The 22,404-nt window shown below is 35.9% G+C and overlaps 1 protein-coding gene across 4 annotated transcripts in view; it reads right to left on the minus strand.

Annotated features, from left to right (window-relative positions):
• Nucleotides 1-22,404, minus strand: part of CAMSAP2 (calmodulin regulated spectrin associated protein family member 2) — an 81,435-nt gene that overhangs the window by 19,793 nt on the left and 39,238 nt on the right. For 2 of the 4 annotated variants that reach the window (XM_002193237.7, XM_072932611.1), the window contains exons 3-7: nt 21,690-21,851; nt 20,939-21,022; nt 14,973-15,005; nt 10,740-10,881; nt 7,475-7,614 (exon numbers count right to left, since the gene is read on the minus strand). In XM_002193237.7, coding sequence (XP_002193273.6) covers nt 7,475-7,614; nt 10,740-10,881; nt 14,973-15,005; nt 20,939-21,022; nt 21,690-21,851 — 561 coding nt within the window. The remainder of the gene's footprint in view (nt 1-7,474; nt 7,615-10,739; nt 10,882-14,972; nt 15,006-20,938; nt 21,023-21,689; nt 21,852-22,404) is intronic. The other 2 variants (XM_012575134.5, XM_072932612.1) reach the window with 1 other exon arrangement.

A 22,404-nucleotide genomic window follows, 5' to 3' on the forward strand; every position in this document is an offset into this window, starting at 1 on the left:
CATAACAAGCATATGCTCAAGCCTGATGTCTTGCAGGGAGGGCAGAATGGGTGGAAAAAAAGACTGACAAAGACCAGCCTTTTTCATTAAAAAATAGCAGTGAAAAGCCCTTTGCAAGGATAGGCAATGCTTTTTTCAGAGATTTTTAACATGAAAAATATGGTAGCCCTTTGTTTTAGAAGGTGGAATCTGATTTTGGCTTTTGTGTTAAGTATGTGCTTTTGCCACACTTGTGAAGTTCTACCCAAATTTACAAGCTTTTAATGTAAAACAAAAAACAGCAGAAGACTTTCTTGACTGCAGGTTAGAACAAGGTTTTAGCTCCAAAAGTTTATGCTGCTGATATGTATGTCCCTACTGTATGTTCCCATTATGAAAAGACACACTGTGAGAGCCACCAGATAAAACACAGGGGGGAAAACAGATGAAAAGCAAAAAACAACTGGTGACAAACTGCATCAACAACAACAACCAATAGAGGAAAGCCAGGCAGGAGCAGTTGTTTCTGCTGCAAGAACACATGAGGAGAAGCCCAGAAGGTTGTTGGCTGTGGAGGCAAAGGAGTTCAGAGGCCAAAGCTTCTGCATCTTCAGTGCCACTTCATATCTAGAAATATCAACTGAAGGAGATCTGCAAATATCCAGGTTTGAGCTGGCTCAAGCAGGTGCACAGACCTTTGTCACCAATCTTACAAAGTCTGAAAATGTAAACAATGCTTATACATTAAACTGGGAAACTATAATAAAACAACTTTTTAAAAGAGTTTCTTTCAAAAATTTGAAACGAAGATGTCATTCTAATTCAAAAAAACCCCACAGGCATTAAGGATAAGAAAATAATTTTAAAATAAATAAAATAATTACTAAAAATCCTTTGATAATAAATGAGATAATCTCAATTCTGTGTCAGTATATTTGAAAATATAATTTTGAGTATCTGTTTGACACTTTCGCTTCCGATTTATTTTTCCTGAAGATTTCTAACATCTCTAAGTCTATACTTCAGCAAAGGGCTACTCAGACCAAAAGCTACTCCTACACTGGTGAAGGGATCAGGCAGATGTTGCAGAGTTATTACACAGAAGTTATAAATAGAATAGGAAAAACCCCATCGCTGTTTATTCAGCTTGACAGAACTGAATGAGGAAAAGTGCATAGCACAATCTTTTCCATTCAAGTAAATGTCAAGCACAGCATTTCAGTATCACACACTGATTTCATTAGGAAGCTTAGACCAAGAAAAACTCAGATGTACTTCTCAGACAAATGTGACTTTTAATACTACAATTTCAAAATATTATAAATTCTCTCTGAATATTTTCCCCCTGCCCTTGTCTCGCCTTAAACTTCCATATTTTTTACTTTATTTTTTAGCAAAAAATCATAAAATGTTCTAATTATAGCTTTGTCCCCATCCAAAATAATATTGCATTTAGATACTCCAATTTCTCATGTTTATGTTGAAATGCCGTATTTCAACAAAAAAATAGACACACAATAGTGTGACAATTTTATGAAGGACAGATACTCCTTCTGAGAATATCTTCTATGCAGTCCTGAGCTGCTGCAAGACTGTTTTTCTAAAGCCGCCAAAGCAGCATTTACCGAACTAAAAATGAAAGTGCTGCACAACCCACTGAGAACAGAGGCTACTTTAGATGTCTGGTGGTGAGCCATCATGATGGAAATCACGTTTTCTCACAGGTTATTTTTAGTCAGAACTATCAAAGGGAAAGACTGATGATCAGTAACAAATTCTTTTTGGAAAAACTAGAAGTGGGTCTGTAGTAATGTTGTTATCCAGGACTCAAAAGAATGTAGATATGATTTCCTTACATTTTTGCCTTGATTATGGTGACAGAAATTCTAACAACTTGCCATGTGATTATCACATGCACTTACCACAACAATATTCAGGAGCATAACAGTATTTTAACAGTAATAAAAACTAAGGAAGCTCTGAGAAGTCCAGGCTGGCTCAAGCCCCCTGAACAGCAGATGGCAGACTTGCATCTTCAGAGATCATTATTAGCTAAACACTCTAAATAATTTAATTTAATCTCATTTAATTTCAAATACTTCAAATAAATTATACCCTCCTAATACCTATAGGTTTTAGATCTGTATATTTATAGAATAACCACAATATCATATACACAAATGATACATATAATTTGTTGTCAGACTTGCATCCACTAAAACTGGGTGTGAGAGCAGCCATAGAAGCTTTTAGAATTTTTTTTAAATGAACATAAAATACACTGTGAAATGATGCACATTAAAACCTCTGTTCAGTGGGCCAGGAAAGGTCATTCCAGTGCAAATGCACAGCTTTTTTGTTATACAAGTGCCAACATAAATGCTTCAAGACTGCAGAAAACTGGAGTGTCACAAACTGTCTCGGCAAGGCCAGACTACAGCTGTGTATAATCCAAGCACTACGAGTTTGTCCTCTGTCCTGCCACAGGCTAATAAATGCCACAACAAATCAGTTTTAAAATCCACTATGCCTTGTTCCAGACCAGAACGGAGAGGGAAGAGTGGCCGATTAACATCAGTGAATGCAAACCACGCTGCTTCCCTTTAAATAATGAGTCAGGAACATTTGGTCCCTCTCAGGGAGAAACTGTCTCAAAAAACTGTTCCCTAGTTGAATCTTACTTTTAATTCCTGATCCTCAATCGTTTTAACCCAGCCAGATGGGAATGAAATGGCTGAACTGACTCCCACCATACATAATAAGTGCCTCACCAACCACAGCCAGCTGCTCTCCCAGGTCCTTAAGGGGCTCCAGTTGCCAGGTCAGGCTGAGGTGAGCAGCCTGGCTGGCAGTGGGAGGGAAAGCTCTGCAACACGTGTGGACATTGTGCAGCCCTGAATTTCTAGGATTTATCTATGCAATGTATTTGAACACTATTTTTCATGTCTCTGATGTCGATTACAGCCTCTGCTTATGTTGTTTACAAATAAACACAATCAATATTGCATCAGAAAGTACAAGCATTCAAAACTGCTCAAGTGCAAGAAGTATTTTTTAACATAAATCACAGAATCCTAGGTTGAAAGCGACCTTCAAGATCATCAACCCTTCAGATATCTTATACTCCTGTTTAATTCAGCAGTGGGGGAAAAAAAAAAAAAAAGAAATGCTGGATCTGAATCAAAAAAGATTTGACAGTGCTAATGTTTTTTCTGCCAGTCTGGTTAGTAATCAGGTGCAAAAATAAGGTACCTATTCCATGTGCTTATTTATGATTCTGCACAGTTTGGAGTCTGGCCCACATCTAGGTCAGAGGAACGCCCCTTCAGCCAAGACACAGCAATCATCTCTCAGATTTGTGTCATTTCACGTTCTGAAAGCTTTCATTCTAACAAATATGCCTTCTGCATGAGCTTGGGTGAGCAGCCTCTACAGATCTCAGCACAGAGCAGGCAGAGAAGCAGCATCTGTGCTCAAGGACATGCAATCCCCCGTGTAAGAACCACGAGGCCACAGATCCCCATGGCCCTGCTGAGTGCCCAGGAACCCACACGCTCCGAGCAGCAGGACTCAGCCTGCTCCTGACAGGACCAGCAGTTATTACAAGCAAAGATTGTATGTTCATACAATTATATGTATATACACTCCCCAAGGGCAAATGGACCCCTTGAGAAACTTTCTGCACATATTCCTCAAAGCCACTGGGGGGCCACTATGAGCCCCTGCTTCAGGGAGCCACGGGGCTGGGCTCCAACCCAGTAAAAATGGTTCTGTGTGTATGTGCACGAGCTCTGTGAGCAAATGAGCGCTGTGTGTGAATGGTTATCTCTTAGTAATAACTGAGTCATGCTACTGATAATGGCAGTTGAATTAATAAAAAGTGTTCTAATAGTGTGATCTGAGTCTCACTGTCAATCCTCTACCAGTGAAGAGAGAATGTACATGTGTACATTGAATGAGTAGCAGCAATTTAGGATCACCATTTAGAAAACAAAACACAAACCCTCAGATTTGTAAAGGTTCGGGTTAAAGCAACACTTCCAAAAGACAATTAACAATTGATGCAATGCCAAGTTCCCATGTAAGCTCTCAAATCATGGCAAACATCAAATGATTCCAACTGTCAGTCAGTCCTGTCTCTGACAGTTAACCTCCTAAATGACTTGTTCTTAGATCTGAAGACTATGGCCGTACTAGAATAAAGTGGCAGAGGATGATCTAAAATTATCAAGAATATAATCAATTACAACCAAAGATGTGTTTTTTAACTCTTTTAGAAATAATATCCATTTATCTCATGTGACAAATGGAACATGTAAGATGTTTATTTTAATTCTTTCCTTTAGTGACCATATATTACTATTATCCTTATAGTAATATACATTCCACTGGACAATCAAAACACAAGCGCAACCTACCTCTATTATATGACATTGCTAATCAACTGCTGGGACAAAGCAATAAATAAGTCTTTAGGGCTCTGCAGTTTGCTTCATACTTCTTCTGATGGCATTTTATGCAAGGTTTTCTATCTCTACAAACTTCTTCTTTGAAAAGGCAATACAAGTGCATGTCAAGTCACAACAAAAAAGTTCCTTCAGCTCTGTGTACTTTCCCTGATACAGGTGAAGAACAAGATATTTAAAAATATATGCTGTCTGAAGATAAAACTGCTTACAGGAGAAGGGCAAAAAAGCAATCTGCACAACTAAAGACAGACTCAAGATTTCTACTATTTCCGCTTGTTAAATATGCAGGGAGGATTCAGAAAACATTGTGATTATTTTTATGTAATCACTCTCTACTTGTGTTTGTCTGTCTCAAAGGAAAACAACCAAGAACCAGTATGGTCCCCTGTTGGTGCCTCAAGCATCCATGGAATGTATTGAAATATTTTTTCTTTAATATCAGTAGCCCTGCCTTAGTAAACATCTTACGAAGAACTTTACAAACGCATTTTTCTTAGAGGAGAAGAAATAGGCAATAAGGAGCAACAAAACTTTTGCATCCTTTGATTATGACACATTAAAGCTGTCTAGAAATCCAGACAAAGATTATTTCTCCTCTGTGCTAAACCAGAACTAAGCCAACAGTTTCATCTGCTGGGAAATCTGAGAGCGTCTATCAAGGACTTTGGATGCTTAAGTGAAGTCACTGTGTTTCTGTGCAGTTTGATGGAAAAACCAAAAGCAGGCAGTGTCACCTTGGTCAAGTGCTGCACTAAATTTCTGCATCATATCCTATCTCTAAGCTCCCTTGATTTAATGTACCAGGGCAGTGCAGGGTGCCCTGGGAAGAATGTAGGGTATGCAATTTGTGCTGATCACTTAAGAAGAGGTTCTGCTCTCTTCCTTCTCAAGGACCAGCAGCAAGCCAGGATACCTACTGTAATTTCTAGGACCACACAAGGCACAGCACTGTAATTCCAAAAACTCTGCTGTGATTTTTTTCTTGAGGCTTTTTCCAGTAAGATATCAGCAATTGGTATTTTTTACTTTTTCTGTCACCACTATGAATGTAAGAAATTTTTAAGCCAAAAGCACAGTGGCACCTACTGTGCAGTGTGAGCCACTCTGAAAACAGACAGGAATTTCTACTGATTAACAAACACACACCTCTATAAATCCTAAGACTTCATACTACGTACATTTTGTAGGCTGAGATGAGTAACTCAATGTGCAATATTTAAAATATCCATTCACAATACAAGTTTTTATAAAGTGACAATAAAATTCACTGGAGAATAAACACATTTATTAAAACTAACTCTAATCAGATGCACTGGAAAACTAAGGAGGAACTCCTTTAACAATGAATTTATTTTTAAAGAAAATTAATCCTTAACCCTGGAAAAACAGAGCTTACAGCACTAGCTGAAGTTTCCATGCCAAGTTTTGGAAGAAAAACTTGGCAGTGTTGCTTTGTGGCATTTACCTCTAAATAAGCATCCATGCCACAGCAACTTGTAAAAACATGATCACAAAAGGGCTTTCTCGGATCTAGAAATACTCTAACTCTTTGAAAGAACTCTAAATCCTATCTAACCAGTGTTCAGAAACAGCAAAATCACTAAGTTAAAAGTGCAAAGTCTGATGCATTGAGATATTGACAAAATATTTACTATGTTTTGGTTTTTTTTTTAAATTTGAGCTTTTTGGTGCATACTGGTAAAAATAATTCAAGCCATTACTATAAAAATGGTATGACTCATTGTCATGAATCAAAACAAGAATGATCAATTGCATTTATTCCATGTAAGCAAAGAGAAGCCATGAAAATGCAGTGAAGGAGTCCTGCTCCAGACCCGAGTGTGGCTGTAGCACCAGGAGATGCAGCCAAGGCAGACTGCAATGCAGCAGACTTCAGCAGCATGTAGGTAGATCATGCATGTGAAATTCAGCAGCACCAAAGGCTGACTGAAAGCACCCACTACATAACTTTGCATACACAAAATAAACCAGCAACAGCTATGTAGTCTAGACTTAGGTCCTACTGCCCTTACTCACCCTGGCAGCTCATTACTTATTTGAAAAGGATTGGGTTCAACCCTACAGGAGACAAAGCTGTATTCAAGCTCTGGCCTCTGTGGCTCTGCTTGTGAGATTGCTAGAAAATCATAAAAGCAGTGAAATGACCCAGATATTTAGAAAGCAATTACATCCCATCTGCAATGGATATGCTGACTTCAGAAAAATAATATTTCATTCCCTAAAGGCAAGCCAACACGAATCTTAAGCAAATGAAGTGTGTTTTATATAGAAGAAAGTCTTGGTGAAACATAATAATGGAAAATTAAATTTGCAATTAGGCAAGAAATCCTTCAGTTGCTCCTTTTCATTCTTCACAGGCTTAAAGAATTACAGAATAATGGTTTATTTTCCTTTTTCTAAAAGAGTAAAATCTTAGATGGAATACACTTAATTGCTTATTCAAACAACTGTATTTGTTGGAATTTTGTTACTGCTTGTATTTGGGGCATCAAGTCATTGGTCTTTCAAAAAATTTAACTCAGAATATTACACTTTTACAAAAGTAAAAGAGCTTTAATATTAAAACCCATTCAATTGTGCATACAGAAATGAGTAAGAACAGTGAGTAATAATTCCATAAACAATTCCTCAATATTTCCACCCTTTGTTAAGGCATTGATACATTGAAATTAATGCAGATCACTATAACATTTCAATAGAAATATTGCATATTACAGATTTCAACAATTAAATAATAAGAAAGAAGATAAAGTGGGAAATAGTTTTGCACAAAATCCAAGTTTTTACAAATCCTTTCACAAGTGCTTTTTAAAAAATACTTTGAAATTACTAGGAAAACATAATGGCCAAAAGAAGGTGGCTTTTCATTCTGCTGAAATTTGTGTCTTGCATGCTATGTCACAGGAGAAGCCACACAGCAGCAGACTAAAAAAGACTAAACATATCATTAACAAAATAATTCTGTGGATGTTGCTTGCAGTTTTATTTAATTATTTTATTTTTACCTTTATTGAAGAAGCTGCATAGAGCATATCCTCAAGACTGAAATGGCAACACTGGTTGAGGTATTCCTGACAAAATTCTTGAATCAACTGTAGATTATACAGGCTGTCAGCCAAAGACATTGTATCTTTCAAACAAATATCTAAAAAGGAAGAAAAGAAACAAATATTAGATACAACTACAGATTTGCAAAAAAATTAGTTTTTGGTTTTTACGGATTCAGAAGCATTTACTGGATAATTTCAGACATAATTTCTGCCCCACTCCTCCCCACCAGAGACTTTTATTTTTCTAATTCAGAAACAAAAGAAATTATTAATTTATGTTTTACCTTTGCATTTATAAATATTTAGATATTTTGGTGAAAATTAATTGTTTTTCACTGTTGAGAAGTGAATTTGTTTCTGTTTTGCCTTTTTTGAAAAGGTAAAGTTATTCTCTCACCCCTACTATTTCCATGTAATGAAAAAATACATTTAATCACTAATATATTTTTTTAATAATTAGATTTTCTATAGAGCAATGGCAGTAAGAAATAAACACATTTTTGCATACATTTCTCTGTACATATTAGTTCTTTGTATTTAAACAGGGACCCAAGAGCACATTTTAGCATCAAGAAGCCTTAATCTTCACACAAAAACCAGCCTGGTCTTAGTTATTCATGTTTGTGGATTGAGATGTTTGAGATGAGAATTTCCAAGGAGCTGAAGGCTGCTATATGAATTATCACTCTCTGTTTGAAAGTGCTATTTAAATACAAAGAAGTGGTGGCTGTGAACAGACTTGTGTAGTTACACAGTATTCTCTGACTAGTATTTAAGCCCAAATAGTCTCTGTTCTCTTTTTATAACTGCTTCTTGGAAAGGCAAGTAGCAATTATAAGTACCATGAAAAAAACTAGTCCTCTTAAAAAAAAAAAAAAAGACTGAAGAAAATAATTAAATATACTTCCAGAGCATGCATCAAATTTTATTCCTAAAGCAACAATGTATAACAGAACTCCACATAAGTTTTGAATTGTTAAGGACAAAAGGTTTCTTCATAAAAGGAATCTCCTTTGATCCCAGCAGGTTAAGGATTCCCACACTGAAGAAAATCAGACATAGACCACGATTCCAAATCCACAGATGATGCTCAATAGGACTAAACTGACTGAAATGGGATTAAATTCAGAAATGCAAAATGTGAAGTCATACATTTGAATCTAATAAAATTCGTATGTGATTCACTGACTGAAGGTGATATGGAGCAGGGAGTTATCAGGTATTAGCCAGTGTAAACATCTCTGCCTTTGGCATCATGCAGCTATGGGAAAAAACAAACATGATGATAAAACCTATCGGAAAATTCATTTCCAGCAGTGACAGAGGAGCACTGCACAAGGCAGGAATGCAATGTCAGTCTGGATTTTTCTGTACAATTACAACAATCCATAGTCAAGAATGGTAAACCCAAACTGGACAAGCTGCAGAGAAGACTACTGAGGATAACACAGAGAATGGAAATCTACTTCAGCAAGGGAGACTGAAAAGGCTTGGTTCAGTAGCCTGGGCTAAAACAAGAGGAAGAAAACAAATCAAAAATGTGAACATCAGATTAGAAGCAATTCAAACCAAAGGATACTGCTGCAGGAACAACAAAGGCACGTAAGACAGGTTACAGGCATACTTAGGTAAAAACCAAGAATGAAATTTAAAATCATGTAAAAAAGTGGAATAGTGGGTAAGAAGAGATTTTCAAGAGTTTGACAGTTTTAAGATAGAACAAGATAAATTCATGAAAGGGGTCATATAATTTTGTACAATAGTCAACTTCTTGTTCTATATTCCTTCAAGGAAACCTAGATTTGAAAGTGAAATGAAGACTTAATGAGAAGAATTTATCTATTTCAGACTACAGAGAACCCTGGAATACTTTTTTCTTTTTTGTTAATGCATATTCAAGCATTTTTGCATATGTATTTTTATTACCTGCCTTCTTCAGTTTCAGTACAGAACCAAATCTCAGTAAAATTCAACATGCATCAAAAATTGTATTACCTAAGTACAGGGAAGAGGAGCAAAATCTTATGAAAGTGTTTCCAGTTGCTTTGGAGTACCTTTGAATTTATTTCTGAGACAATGACCTGCACATTTGTATCTTTAGGGAAGATGATGTCACCTAACAAGAATATTAAAGCTAAAGTTCCAAAGATGACATGTGCCTTGCCCTGTTCAAAGCCAGGTGCTGGAGGAAGGTGTAGGTCACGCAAGGCACACAAGAGCTTTCAGAGTGTCTGTGTTCTCAGCCATGCTGGGACAGGACAGAGGCAACAGGTGTTACCACAGTCAATACCACCCAAGTTTTAACTCTTCCCTAATCATACATAATAGTATGCATTTGGCTGCAATGTTTATGTAAATTGAAAGTTCTATTTATCAAAATTCTCAAGCTGTAGAAGAAAGGTGAATGAATGCATCTTTGTGCCTTTCATCTTCAATGCCTCCTGTGCTGGAAGCTCCCTAAAAAGTGGTTGTGAATATGAATTCCAGATTTCAATCCTTAGCAAGTTCTAAATCCTTCTTCATATTCCTGTATTTCTCAGGATGTTTCTGTATAAGTGTTCCCACGACATCAAAGGTATCATAGAAAGAACACAGGCAGAAAATGATGGGTGTTAGCTGCCAAGACATTCTACAGCTCTTAGTTGCCAAGAGGAAGGTATAGCTTTACCAGCTGCAGAGCAAAAGAATGAGATGAAGCTGCTCATCATCACAGACAATTGCTTTTATAGAACAGCATGACACCAATACAGTCTACACTACACATTTTTGATTACTCTATAAATGATCCAGGTAGGTGTCAGGTGAACTAAAAGCCCAGAATACAGAGCAACTATTTGCCATGCAGTGAAGCTATTAAGAGCCTAACTCTAAACTCTGTTTTACCTGTATAAGATTCTACATGTATATGTTTTACTTTATATGTAACTGCTCAGATGCACAGAAAGCACTTATGCAGCTTCAAGAATAAGAGTTTTGCAGGTAGTTTCAAGTAGGTTTACTTTAGTGTGGCAACATAAAAGCAAGCACACCAGGGAAGGACATCTGGGCTCCTTTTATTTAAATGTAAAAAGAAATAGGCCCAAAGTTTATATTAAACCCACCACATTCAAATTATACCTGCTGTATACTGCATTTAAGACCTTCCTTCACACAGTTCTCAAACACAAACATTTAAACTTTTATGGCCGCGTATACAAGCCAAGAGACATGGCAGACGTACCCTCCAGTTTAATGATATCTGGGCAGTAGAAGTGGATCAGGGCTGCTAGAGCACAACCATCTGTACCATCCTTCAGCAGATTTTCCACCAATGGAATGCAGGGCAACTGTTTCAGCAACGTTTGCTCCTTCCGGTAACGAGCCTACAATTTCAAATGGAGAAATTTAGAGAAACAAAAGCTCTGAAACATATGAAGAAACATATTCATACTGTTAGTGAAAAAGCAGTATTCAAGAAATAGCTGAATAGTCTCAGAATTTATCTCCTAAAACTATTCATGTCATGCTACATTTTGAACAGGATAATGTAATATCTAATATTCTAATATCTAATAATTTCTTAATAATATCTAAGAGGAAAGGAACAATGCTAATACTGAGCTTAGTCTTCAAAATTATCAAGTTTTGATAGTCTCTCTATAGCACACTAACCTAAATAATATTCTATACCTCAAATAAAATTTAGCAGTCATTATTATACAATCAAAAATGATCTATGTGCAAACACAGTGAGACAAGTCCTTAGCTACTGCGAGTTCAGTTTACTGGCAAGTCATATGACTCAAATTAACACACCTAAATAACTTGCCCAAAATCTTATTCATATAACTGACTTAATGACAAATTCAGAAACAAGGAAATCTGCACTTGATCAACTCCATTTTTATTACTAGCCTGTGTAAGTCATAAATATAGAGAAATATTAATGGTCAACTGTTATGCTCATGAAGTGACCCAGCAATAAATGGAAATATTTCAAAAATCCAGTTAGCATATAAAGAGATCATTAGATTAGAGTATCAATATAGCATTTATCTGCAGTGAATATATTTTCAATGGGTTGTGGGGTTTTTTTGTGATAGCAGAGGAAGGTTTACTGAAAAAAGTGACTTTACATATTTCCTATTTTTCTCCACTTCTTCCAGGGAAAACAAACGGAGGTGGAAGAAAGTGGTATAGATTTTCATTTGTTATTATTATTTACCAAGACCTTTTTAAAACAGTAATGAAGGGTTACTGATGTATTTACACTACAGAACTACTTACAAGCAGTAGAGTGTTTCTGAGTTAGTATTATGCTATTTAAATACACACTGAACTGCAGGTCTTCCTGTAGGGACTCTCAAAAGTCTTTGTGGAAATCACTCTTCCAAGCAAGGCTAAAACTGACTGTTCCTACATCCTACTCCCCACCTTTTGGCTGTGCTGGAGCAATTGCTGATGGAACTGTACCAAAACCATTGGTCCAGCTATTCTCTCCTCCTTTGCTTCTGCAGTGAATGAGGGCATGAGCAAGGAGGGAGGATTTTGAGGGGTGGAGGGGGTAGGAATTGTTTAAGTCATCTGTGCATGCAAAAAGGTCTGTGGAACCACAGACTAACCCTGAGGGCTGTACTTACTGCCACTGGATTTCTGTCAAGGATCACATGGCATTATTTTAGTGAATGTCAGTGTCCCCTAACTGGTCTAAGAACTAAAAGCCTAATCTGGCAACAGCAGCCACATCAGTTCTAGAAAAATAAAGGGCCCAGAGAGCTTACACCTCAACCAATTAATATTTAAAAAACCCCTGAGACTTAGTTGTTACTTCATGCTTTTAGTGTAGTCATATTTGTGCACCAAATACGCATTATAAAAATGAAAATCCCATTTTTGTGTGCTAGAGGAAACATTAACACCAAACAAAAATCATGTTCCTGCTATGCATTATTAATATTCTTTTCTCCATGTTCTTAATACTCCCTAGTATCTCTAATGAAATAGGCCAATTATAATTGTAGTGAAAGTTTAATCACTCTCATTCTGTGGCAATCCAGTGACCCACTATGCTGAAAATGCTCTAAGTTTAAAATTCCATGATATTATGTCCATGTATGTCCTCCTCAACATGACTGAAATTAAGTCTATGAAATACCACAATTTAATTATGATTAAGCATCAATAATGGTAACAGATACAGGATACAGATGGACTGAACATCATGTTTCTACAAGCTCTGTTTAATGTATACATTCTTTTGAAGAGTATCTTTTAATGGAGTATTCAAAAATATTTGAAATTGACAATATAGTGGTATTGCACAGTAAATCCCGTGAAAAAGTACACTGCACTTTGAAGATGCCTTCACTGGCCTCATGAACAGTGCTCACCCATGCTAGTAACTCTGTCATATCTTTGAAGTGGACACAGAGGATTTAAGTCATTGTAGAGAATGCTAAGCACATTACTTCAGGAAAGATAAACTCACATAACCTGATCTGCTAGGTTCATTAGTGTATAGCAGGCATCATGTTTCAATTTGGTTGAAAAGATAAAAGAAATTCTACTGAAAAAATGAAAGACACTGGTAATTGCACTGCATATTAAATAAACTTCCATTTGAAGAAACTTTTCTCATCAGCTGCAGTGTTTGCTACTAAATATATATATATGCAATAATGCAAAAGATGAACTTCTACATTATAAAGCTCTAGAGCTAATTGAAACATAAATGCTAATACAGGCATCTTGTTTCTGAGATTCTAAACCATCCTGATTTAGCATCTCTGAGCTTACTCCACTTAACCTAGTCTAGATATAGTTGAGACACCTGCCTAGAAACAAGGTCACCTAAAGATGAACAACAGCACACCAGCTGCTCTGTCATAAGTGCTTGTGTGTATTCAGAGCTAATCATTAACAATGAATGCTCTTACACATTTACCATACAGTAGATGACATGTTATAAATGTACTTATCAGAGTTTTTAGCTGCCTCTCTGCTCAGGAATATCTGTCACTATGCGATGTGCTCTATTCTAAAGGGGAGAGACAGAAGTCTTGCTGAAGTGATAGAGCAGCCTGAGTATTATCAGTAGCACTTGGGGTTTAACTGCATCTCTATTGAGCTAACAACGCAAAGTAACATAAATACCACTAGTTCAAGTTGTTTACAGATAACTGGCAGGCAAACTGGAGTTAGCTTCTCAACAGATGGAGTATTGCAGAGTTGAATATCATTTTTATGCAAAGGAAGGTACTCACTAGTAAACCAACACCACAGACAAAAACAACACAGACATTCTGAAACTGTTTTCAAATAGCCTTACTTTGACAAAATAAGACAAAAAAAAATTGTGATATCATGGTCCATATTATATTTTTTCTGCATTATTCCCTCCAATTAGTTACACTATCTTAACTCCAAAACATAATTAAAGGGCTGTACTGTGAAGAGCAGAGTATCTGTGTGTCACAACAGTAATAGATCCCTTTATAGAGACTGTCAGGAGTCTGAGCACTGCTCAGGCTGTTGGGAGATAGTAGCTTTAAACTACTTTGCCAGACACAGAGTAACTTTTCTTGTTTCTCTACATGCAACAGCCTTGTTATTTTCAATTTATTTTGCAATGTACGAATAGTGTTTCATTAGTTACGGCAACAAATATCTGAGGGACTGCTAGATCAATTATTTGGTAATCTTTAGAGCAATGATAGATGGGAATTAGGTCTTTGGAGTTCAGATCAGAAGTATGCAATTCTGCATATACCTGAACAGCCATTCCCAGCCAAACCTTGCCAAACAGACAACCTGAATGCAAACCAAGTGTGAATTCCTACATGATAGAGGAAAGTAATGATAACCCAAGGTAACACAGAACAGAGAAAACAAACTTTATATTATTGCAGACATGAAAAAAACTATCTTATTACTTTTAATGGAATTATAGTCTCACTAAAAGTAGGCTGCTTTGGGTCATTTTGTGTGGGGAGAGCTTAACAGCAGTCTTAAATCAGCTGAAAAAATGGGGAATTCTAGATGAATGCTGTAATGATTGCATATGCTTAGAATAAATAAGATTTCAGATTGCATGTAGCATCAACAAACAAAGCTACTTCTGCATGTCTCTTTTTCGAAGACAAGTGATATCAAATAGTATGTGTTTACTGAAAGTTTACCAAAAAGTAATTTATAAATGTTCATTGGATATGATTAATAACAGGTAGCACTGCCTTGTACAAACCCACTGACTGCTTGAAAAGTAATTCCTAATCCAGCATCATATCTCACATTTCTTTTGCACAGATTACCTTGCAAAACAGGCTTCTGCAGGTATGCACTCCTTTGCAGGGCAATCTCTTACAAAATTATCTCATACAGATAAATTAAATGAATGATTAGACTAGCATGACATGGACAAAGCCATTCCCAAAATAAGCAATTTGATCAAAGTGAAGCAGTTGGGCAAACTTACAGGAACCAGTTTCCAAAACCATTTGGTAGGAGACTTCAGAGGAAGCAGTAGGAAAAAAGGATAAAAGCAAAAAGCAAAGGGGAAAAAAAAAAAAAGGAACATTTTATCAGATTTCATAAATTACTTTTATAAAGCAATTTTCTTTAACATTCTCAGTTTTGTATAACAGTGAGTTGTAATTTAATGGCAAGCATAAGTGCACTGTAACCTCTGCATATTGAACTAATTAGCAGCAATAACACTGGAGAAATATGTCTGCACTCTTTGTAGAGCAACATTATAATTTTCCCACATGAACAGCTAAGATTGTCAGATCAATGCAGTTTTATGAAATGCTTTCACACATCTAATTGTACTCTACATATGCAATCCGACTGAAGAATTCATTTGAGACTTGAAGTCATGATATCACAAGTATCAAAATGAACTCCAGCAGCACACATGGGGAAGCAGGGAAGCTAAAGCAATGAAAAAAGGCATAAACACACTGTAGTACAGTACACCCAACTGCAGTGAAGCTTGTGTTAGTTTCTTCAAGCCAAACAGTAACATTTAACAATATTTTTGAACAATCATATGACAGTTTTCAGGACAACAAGAGGTACAGGCAGTTATATTTTTACAATGACAAATCACATTAGCATCAGCTGCATGATGTGCAATGACCTGAAATGTAGACAGAGTTTTGACTACTGGCAGAGGAATTATCAGAACTAATACATAAACCTCTAAACTCCTACACAATCAAAAAAATACTAATCTGAATCACACTGATTTTTTTCTGCAATTCTGTGCGCTACTCTGGCATAATACTTCTAGTACTAAGAAGAAAAATATTATGTACTAGTAATATAAATACACACAGAAAATGTCACCACTCCATTGATTTCATTGTAGAAAAATAAAAATCAAACCCACTACTAAAGTGCAGGAAACAATTTATTTAGTTTTTAATGAAGACAAATATTTTCTGGAAATGGTAAAAATGTAGTTTAAAACTACCACGGAACAAACTGCTATGGAACCCTATTATTTTATGTAGTTGTTAAAATACTGTGCTTCTATAAAACCTTGAAAGCAACTGTAGTAATGATACAGAGCTTTTATGGAAAAAAGCTATTGTGCACTAATGGGTGTGCAGTAATAACACAGCTATTCTCAATATCCTTCTCCTCCATTTCAGTAGACTGTAGCAGGAAAGAATCCCAAATGCACTTAGAAGAAATCAACTACAAGACGCATGTCAGTGTGTGGCTCTGGACATTTCTGTCACACTCTTTACACAGGATTCAGTTTCTCTTAATCTCACCGAAAAATAGTCAATGTATGGAAAACCATGGAAATTTGAAAACAAATTATCTTAATTTTCAACTGCAATCAGGAATTGCAAACTGTATCATAAAGCAAAGTTTTAGCTAAATTGGCTGAGATCAGACCTAGGCTGACTATTATTCTATTTAACGCTGACAGGAACATTGTTCTTGCATTTATCAAAGTGAAGTGTATTTCAAAACTGCACTCAAAAAGTCCACCAATGTCTATTTAATGTTAGGCTGAAGAAGTACTCTTTGGAAAAAAACAGACATTAGTTTCAATTCTGAAGACCAGCTCTCCCTAACAGTAACAACTCAAAACCACTAATCCAATATATATTTTTATTTACCCACTTGGCTGAAACCGTGATTGATATGACTATGAATATGCTCCCAAGGGGTGAAAGACTTTTAGAATTTAAATTCAAACATATCATAAGATTTATAAGTATACATTCTCTAAGGCCACATAAAGGAAAAGAGATTAAAGAAAAGCTGAAGTCTCTTGGACGACCTGGGAATTCAGTGGCTGTTGAATTGTCACTTCAGATCAGCAAGAATAAACTTTTTTTGCCCTGGAACTTCACAAAAATCACTCACTATGAAACAAATTAAGCAAAGAATCCTGGCTGACTTCTTCCCAGTGTTTAAAATAACACTAACAAAACCAAAATAAAAACCCACAAAACAACCAACCAACCAAAAAAAAAAGCTGAACAAACAAAATAGTCCCACAGGTTGAGACCCTGTGGTTTTACACTATGATTTTTTATTCCCCCTAACAAAAAGTTTGAAACATGGCTATGATAAATTTATTTCCACATAAACTCATCTTATGATGCCAAAACATGATAGTCATGCCTTTCATTAACTGCTTGTTTCTGCTGTCTTCCTTGCACCATAATTTGTGTTCATGCAGCTGTGCACTGATTGGATGGATCAAGAAGCTGATTCTGCTGCAAACTTTTCTTCTTGACAGGTTAGCTTTTGGTAGCAGTGTGGATTTATGAAACATTAAATTCTAGTGGAAAGGGGAACTACAGTGTTAGTGTTTTACCTTCACACAAGAGGTTGCACTGTTTAAACTGATCTTAACAAAGATTTTGAAGAATTCAGGTACTTAAATGAAGTTACATTTGTTTCTCTCATAGGATTTGCATTCGACTTAAATATGTTAAGACTGATTCAGTCTAAACCACAGAAGCAGACAGAAGAACAACATGTTTTTGGAAAAGCTCCAACTACACTACTCCAGCAATTTAACCAGTGCAACTGTACATTCACTACATATTATTTAGTGGAAGCCTGAAAATCAAAGCTATTTACTACAAAACTTGAAATCCTAATTCTGTAAAGAGATGCAGAGACTCTACCAGAAAAAGATGAGGTTACCACACATCACCAGCTGATCAAGGTCCAAGAGGACTACCTGGAACTAAAAATCATACACACTCCTTCCTCTCTTATCTTCTATAGACAGCTAGTAGCAGAAGACAGGGAAAGAAAACAAAAGCAACCTCATAATCTGTTAATACTGATTTCATCTATCCAGACATAGAAAACAGGTACATCTTATAATTTGTAGTATCCAATAATCTGTATTTGATGTTTAAACCTTTTGTAAATGTAGAAATTTACTCTTCGTTACAAAAAGATCAATCACACTTCTATAATAACACATAACACAGTTTGGCAGGCTTGAGAGCTACACGGAAATTATTTTTCAGAACTGATTGTTTTAAAATTTACATGTAATCTTTCTTTCACCTTATAGGCACCTAATTTTCCTGCTTCTTGGCCAAAAATTAAACCTAAAGAAGAACTTTCCCTATTGACTAAAATTATGTGTTCTTCCCATGTTTGCTTGGCCATCTCTAATCAGCAGAAGGGGCATTCAGAATTTAAATTTAGTTCAGGTTCAAGACCTGACCATACCTTGGAAACTCTGAAACTTAAATAAACAAAGGTTTTGTCTAGAAAAGGGAAATAGCAAAACTTCTTAAATTTTCATATAGAGTTCACCATTTGAACTGCTAAATGCCTTGGTAAAATGGAGAACATAAATTAAAAAGTCCCAGGCTTAAAATTATGGCAGAAGACAGAAAAGCTGAACAATGGATAATTCTAGTTCCCCTTCATGCTAAGCTTTAAAAAACAAATAGAAGCAGCAATTAGAAATTTAAAAACATCAAAGAAAGAAAATAAAACAATTCAGACACTAATAATTAAGCTATAACTGTATTATGAGCATGGAAAATGCTAAACATAATATATAGAAGCATAGTTTAATTTTTCTAAAAAATGGAAAATCATGTAGTAGGGCTTTAGGTGATACAAAGGCAGAGTTTAATTTACCCCAGCCCATCTTTTTTAAATCTAAGAATACTTATTGTTACTAGTAATTAAAGTCAAGAACAACATGCCATGAAAAATTAGGTATGTATTTCTACAAGACACAAACCTGGTACAGGAATTCAGCTACAGTTATTTCCCATCTTTTCCAATACCATCAGTGGTTCTATGCTTTTAAAGGAGCACATGATGCAATATGGAGACAGATAATCAGTGTAAAACACCTGGGCATCCAGGAATGAACACAAAGAGATGCTTGACAGGAGCCACATGATAATTTAACAGAAACTCCTGTTAAAAATGCTGCTGAACTTGATTTGATGCAATGGACTCATTCAGTGCATCTGCATTAGTTTTCCCTCAGTTAGGAAATACAGGGTTTAGTTGGGATGTTTCATGTGTTTCTAAACCTCAGATGTTTGCATGCATGCAATGACTACTACCTTTAGGAAGAATAAGTGGAAACTTGGGAAAAACTGTGAGACATATGACTAAAAGAAAAGCTGAGATATCAGAGCAGTAAATTAACCATCAGTTGAACAGTTTCTCAAAGAAAACCTGGAGTTAAATAATCCTCATGCTAATACAACCCCCAAGCACAGAATACCTTACTTGACAATGTAATTTATGCATCTGAATCCCTAGTGAGGTAAAAAACATAATTTGTATCTGGGATAATAGTATAATAAATTCAGTGTACAGAAGAGAGTGCCTTAAATATATGCTTTTTCCATTATACGACAACTGTTGCATGATTTTGCTATTTTGCCAATGCATTTGTACCTTGGCCAACAAAACCAGGCTCTTGTGTTCTGTTACAGCTTCACAAATCATCTAAAACACCACAATACCATTTTTTAGGTGAATGTGTTATTCCCCTGCGTCCATTTATGGGATCAGTTACAGACTATATAAATCTTTTAATAAACTAAAAATTTTATCCTTTTACTCCTAATATAAGTTGCAAACTATATGTGAAAAGAAATACTACTGAATTTTTACAAATACAGATAATTTTATGGAATTGCTCTGATAATAGTTTTTACTTTGATATATATTTATTTATCATACTAAGACACTTATACAGTTTTGATTTTCAAAAATGCTCTCATCTTTCCAAGTGACCTACAAACCACATTAAACATCCTACTATTATTTTCAGGAAAAAATAAAACCACTAGAGGACAGAGGAACACAAGTTATCTCCCTGGCCTCTATTTACTTTCTTTTATCTAAATTTGTGAAATGAACTTGCCAAGGACATCTTATTCTCCAGATTTCTATGCTTCTATCACTACTGAACAGAGTTTAAATTTTCCATGGCAGGGTATACGCACCAGGGTCACACTATTGTTGTAACAACCACCATTTTCTTTTGCTGAGTCACATTACCCTTCATTGGCATTCCTTATATCAAAAAAAACCCTAAAAATGCAAAGATATTCACTACACTCATGCTTTTTGAAGCTGAGCATCTAATCCAGGCTGGTAGCCTGCCACTCCCTAAGAGTGGCAGTGAAAAGGAGGCAGCAGCTTAGGTGAGACCAGGCCAGGCTGGGAAGGAGGATTACAGCCTTGCAGCAGCTTGGAAATCTGCTTTGCATTCATGGGCAGGGATAAGACCAAAAGGTGTTCAGACTGATTACCAATTCTTCAGTAATAATATTATCACAATAGGGTAAAGGATCTTTCTGAAGCAAGGAATTTTACATATTCTGGAACTCTCTGCTATCCCTACGTATTTTGATGGGGACATAATGCTATTTAATTAACTGAGCTCTGCAAACAAAAGAAAAAAAATCCTGGCAGGAAAGGGAGTCAAACACAATCTGTTTTTATTGTATAGATAATAAAACCTGTAATCAACCACTATTTTGGATCGTAGCCAGAGCAATCCTTCTCATGATATCATGCACAGATCTCTCTTTTGACATTCATGAAATACACAAGGAAAAAACTATTAAAAACCATGAAAAATAAGTTCTGGTCTTTTCTCAGATCTGTCTGGGGTTTTAATTCACTCAAAGGTATTCATTATTCTTAAATTCCTTAGCACTAATGTAACAAATGTTTCCCTACCATCAAAGATTCATTTGTCAGAAAGGACAACTGGTTATAAAAAGTGCAACTCTGCTAGTTTTACTTTTAAATGTGTATTTTCATGAAAACTATAAAACTAATAATGAAATGAATACTACAAGTTTGCTTTCTTTAACAAGCAGTTAAAAGCTCAATGTCTGCAATGTCTGTTCACTGATAATTGCTTGTTCTTGTTTAAAATATTTTAACTTCTCCACCTACCTTTTGACCTCCTGATGATTCTGCACTGTGATGCTCTTTTAGTTTTTGTTCCTGCTCCATGATGTCTTTCAAATGTTCATTTACCTAGAGACAAAATAGTTCATTCAGTTGTCTGTTCTAAAAAACAAGTCACAGAAATTAGAAGTTCTTCAAAAGGTCTATAAATCACAAACACCGCACTAAAGAAATAAACCAAACATTTTAGAGTGTAGCCTTGAAGCAAATGTCAGTCTTGCATGCAGTCTAAGGTCACCACTTGTTAGCTTTACATTGGACAAACTAACCTTTCCCTTTTTATGCTCAGTCACATTTGATTAACAGGGTATCCTTGTCACTTGATTTGATTATGCAGTGAAGGTAGATCACTTCAAGCAAGATGTGTTCAAATTAACAGAATACCTTTGGGTTTAAATTGTGACAAAGTACACAATGAGATGACAACTTATGAAGAGCCAGAAAGAGACCTTGAGCGGCCACTGTGGCATCTCAACATGACAGTGACACCTGAGATGCCATAGGTAGTATAAGTACCAGCATTAATTTAGACTTCCTATTTATTAGGTTCACACATGTTTAACTTATTTCTGCAAACTTTTCTTTTTATATTCTATAAATGGCAGATGTAGGAACAATCTGTATCAGAACAGTCCTGATATACCCACATACACAAACACACATCCTAACCTCTCAACTCCAATTGAATCATACAGATAACAAAGAAAACCCCAGCTTGTTTTTCCAGCACTCATACCTTGTTTATCCAGTACATGACAGCATCCTCAATGTCATAGGGTACCTCTGTAGCTTGGAAGAAGGTTGAATACTGCTGAGTGCACGCGATGACCTTCTCAACGCTGACCATCTCCACAGTGTAAGCCATCATGAGGGTGTCGATCATGGCCAAGTGAGCGCTCTACAATGACAGACACCAACACCTGATAAGTTTGCAAATCAGCAGATCTTTCTTATGTACTGCTTCTGAACATAGCCACATACATGGAACGATCAAAACTGTAAATGCTACAAGTTTTCTGTCTGGTTGTCAGTTTTAAATGAAAAGCAAATGAAAACAAATATAACAGACTTGAGAACACAGATTAAATTGCAAATTAAAATAACTTCTGTAAAAAACCCACCAAACTTAAAGAATTAAATGTGAATAGAATAAGCAAGGTGAATGAATGATTCAAACATCACATCACTTTGAACAGAGCTAAAGAGATCTTTTATATTTGTCATCATAGCAAAACCACACCCCCATGACTGATCAACATTAATTGTACTGGAAATAAAAGCTGAAACTTGGGGATAGCAAAACAATCGTCATCATCATGAAAATGCTGCATTAACATGTGAAAGTTCATCTCTATTTAAAGTCCTAATCCAGGAAGAAGACATGATTATACTAATCTTTAGTAAAAACCCAATGAAATGACAGAAAAACATCTAGTTTTCTTATAGCAAAC

Source organism: Taeniopygia guttata, chromosome 8 (assembly GCF_048771995.1).
Source record: "Taeniopygia guttata chromosome 8, bTaeGut7.mat, whole genome shotgun sequence".
Taxonomy (NCBI): Eukaryota; Metazoa; Chordata; class Aves; order Passeriformes; family Estrildidae; genus Taeniopygia; species Taeniopygia guttata.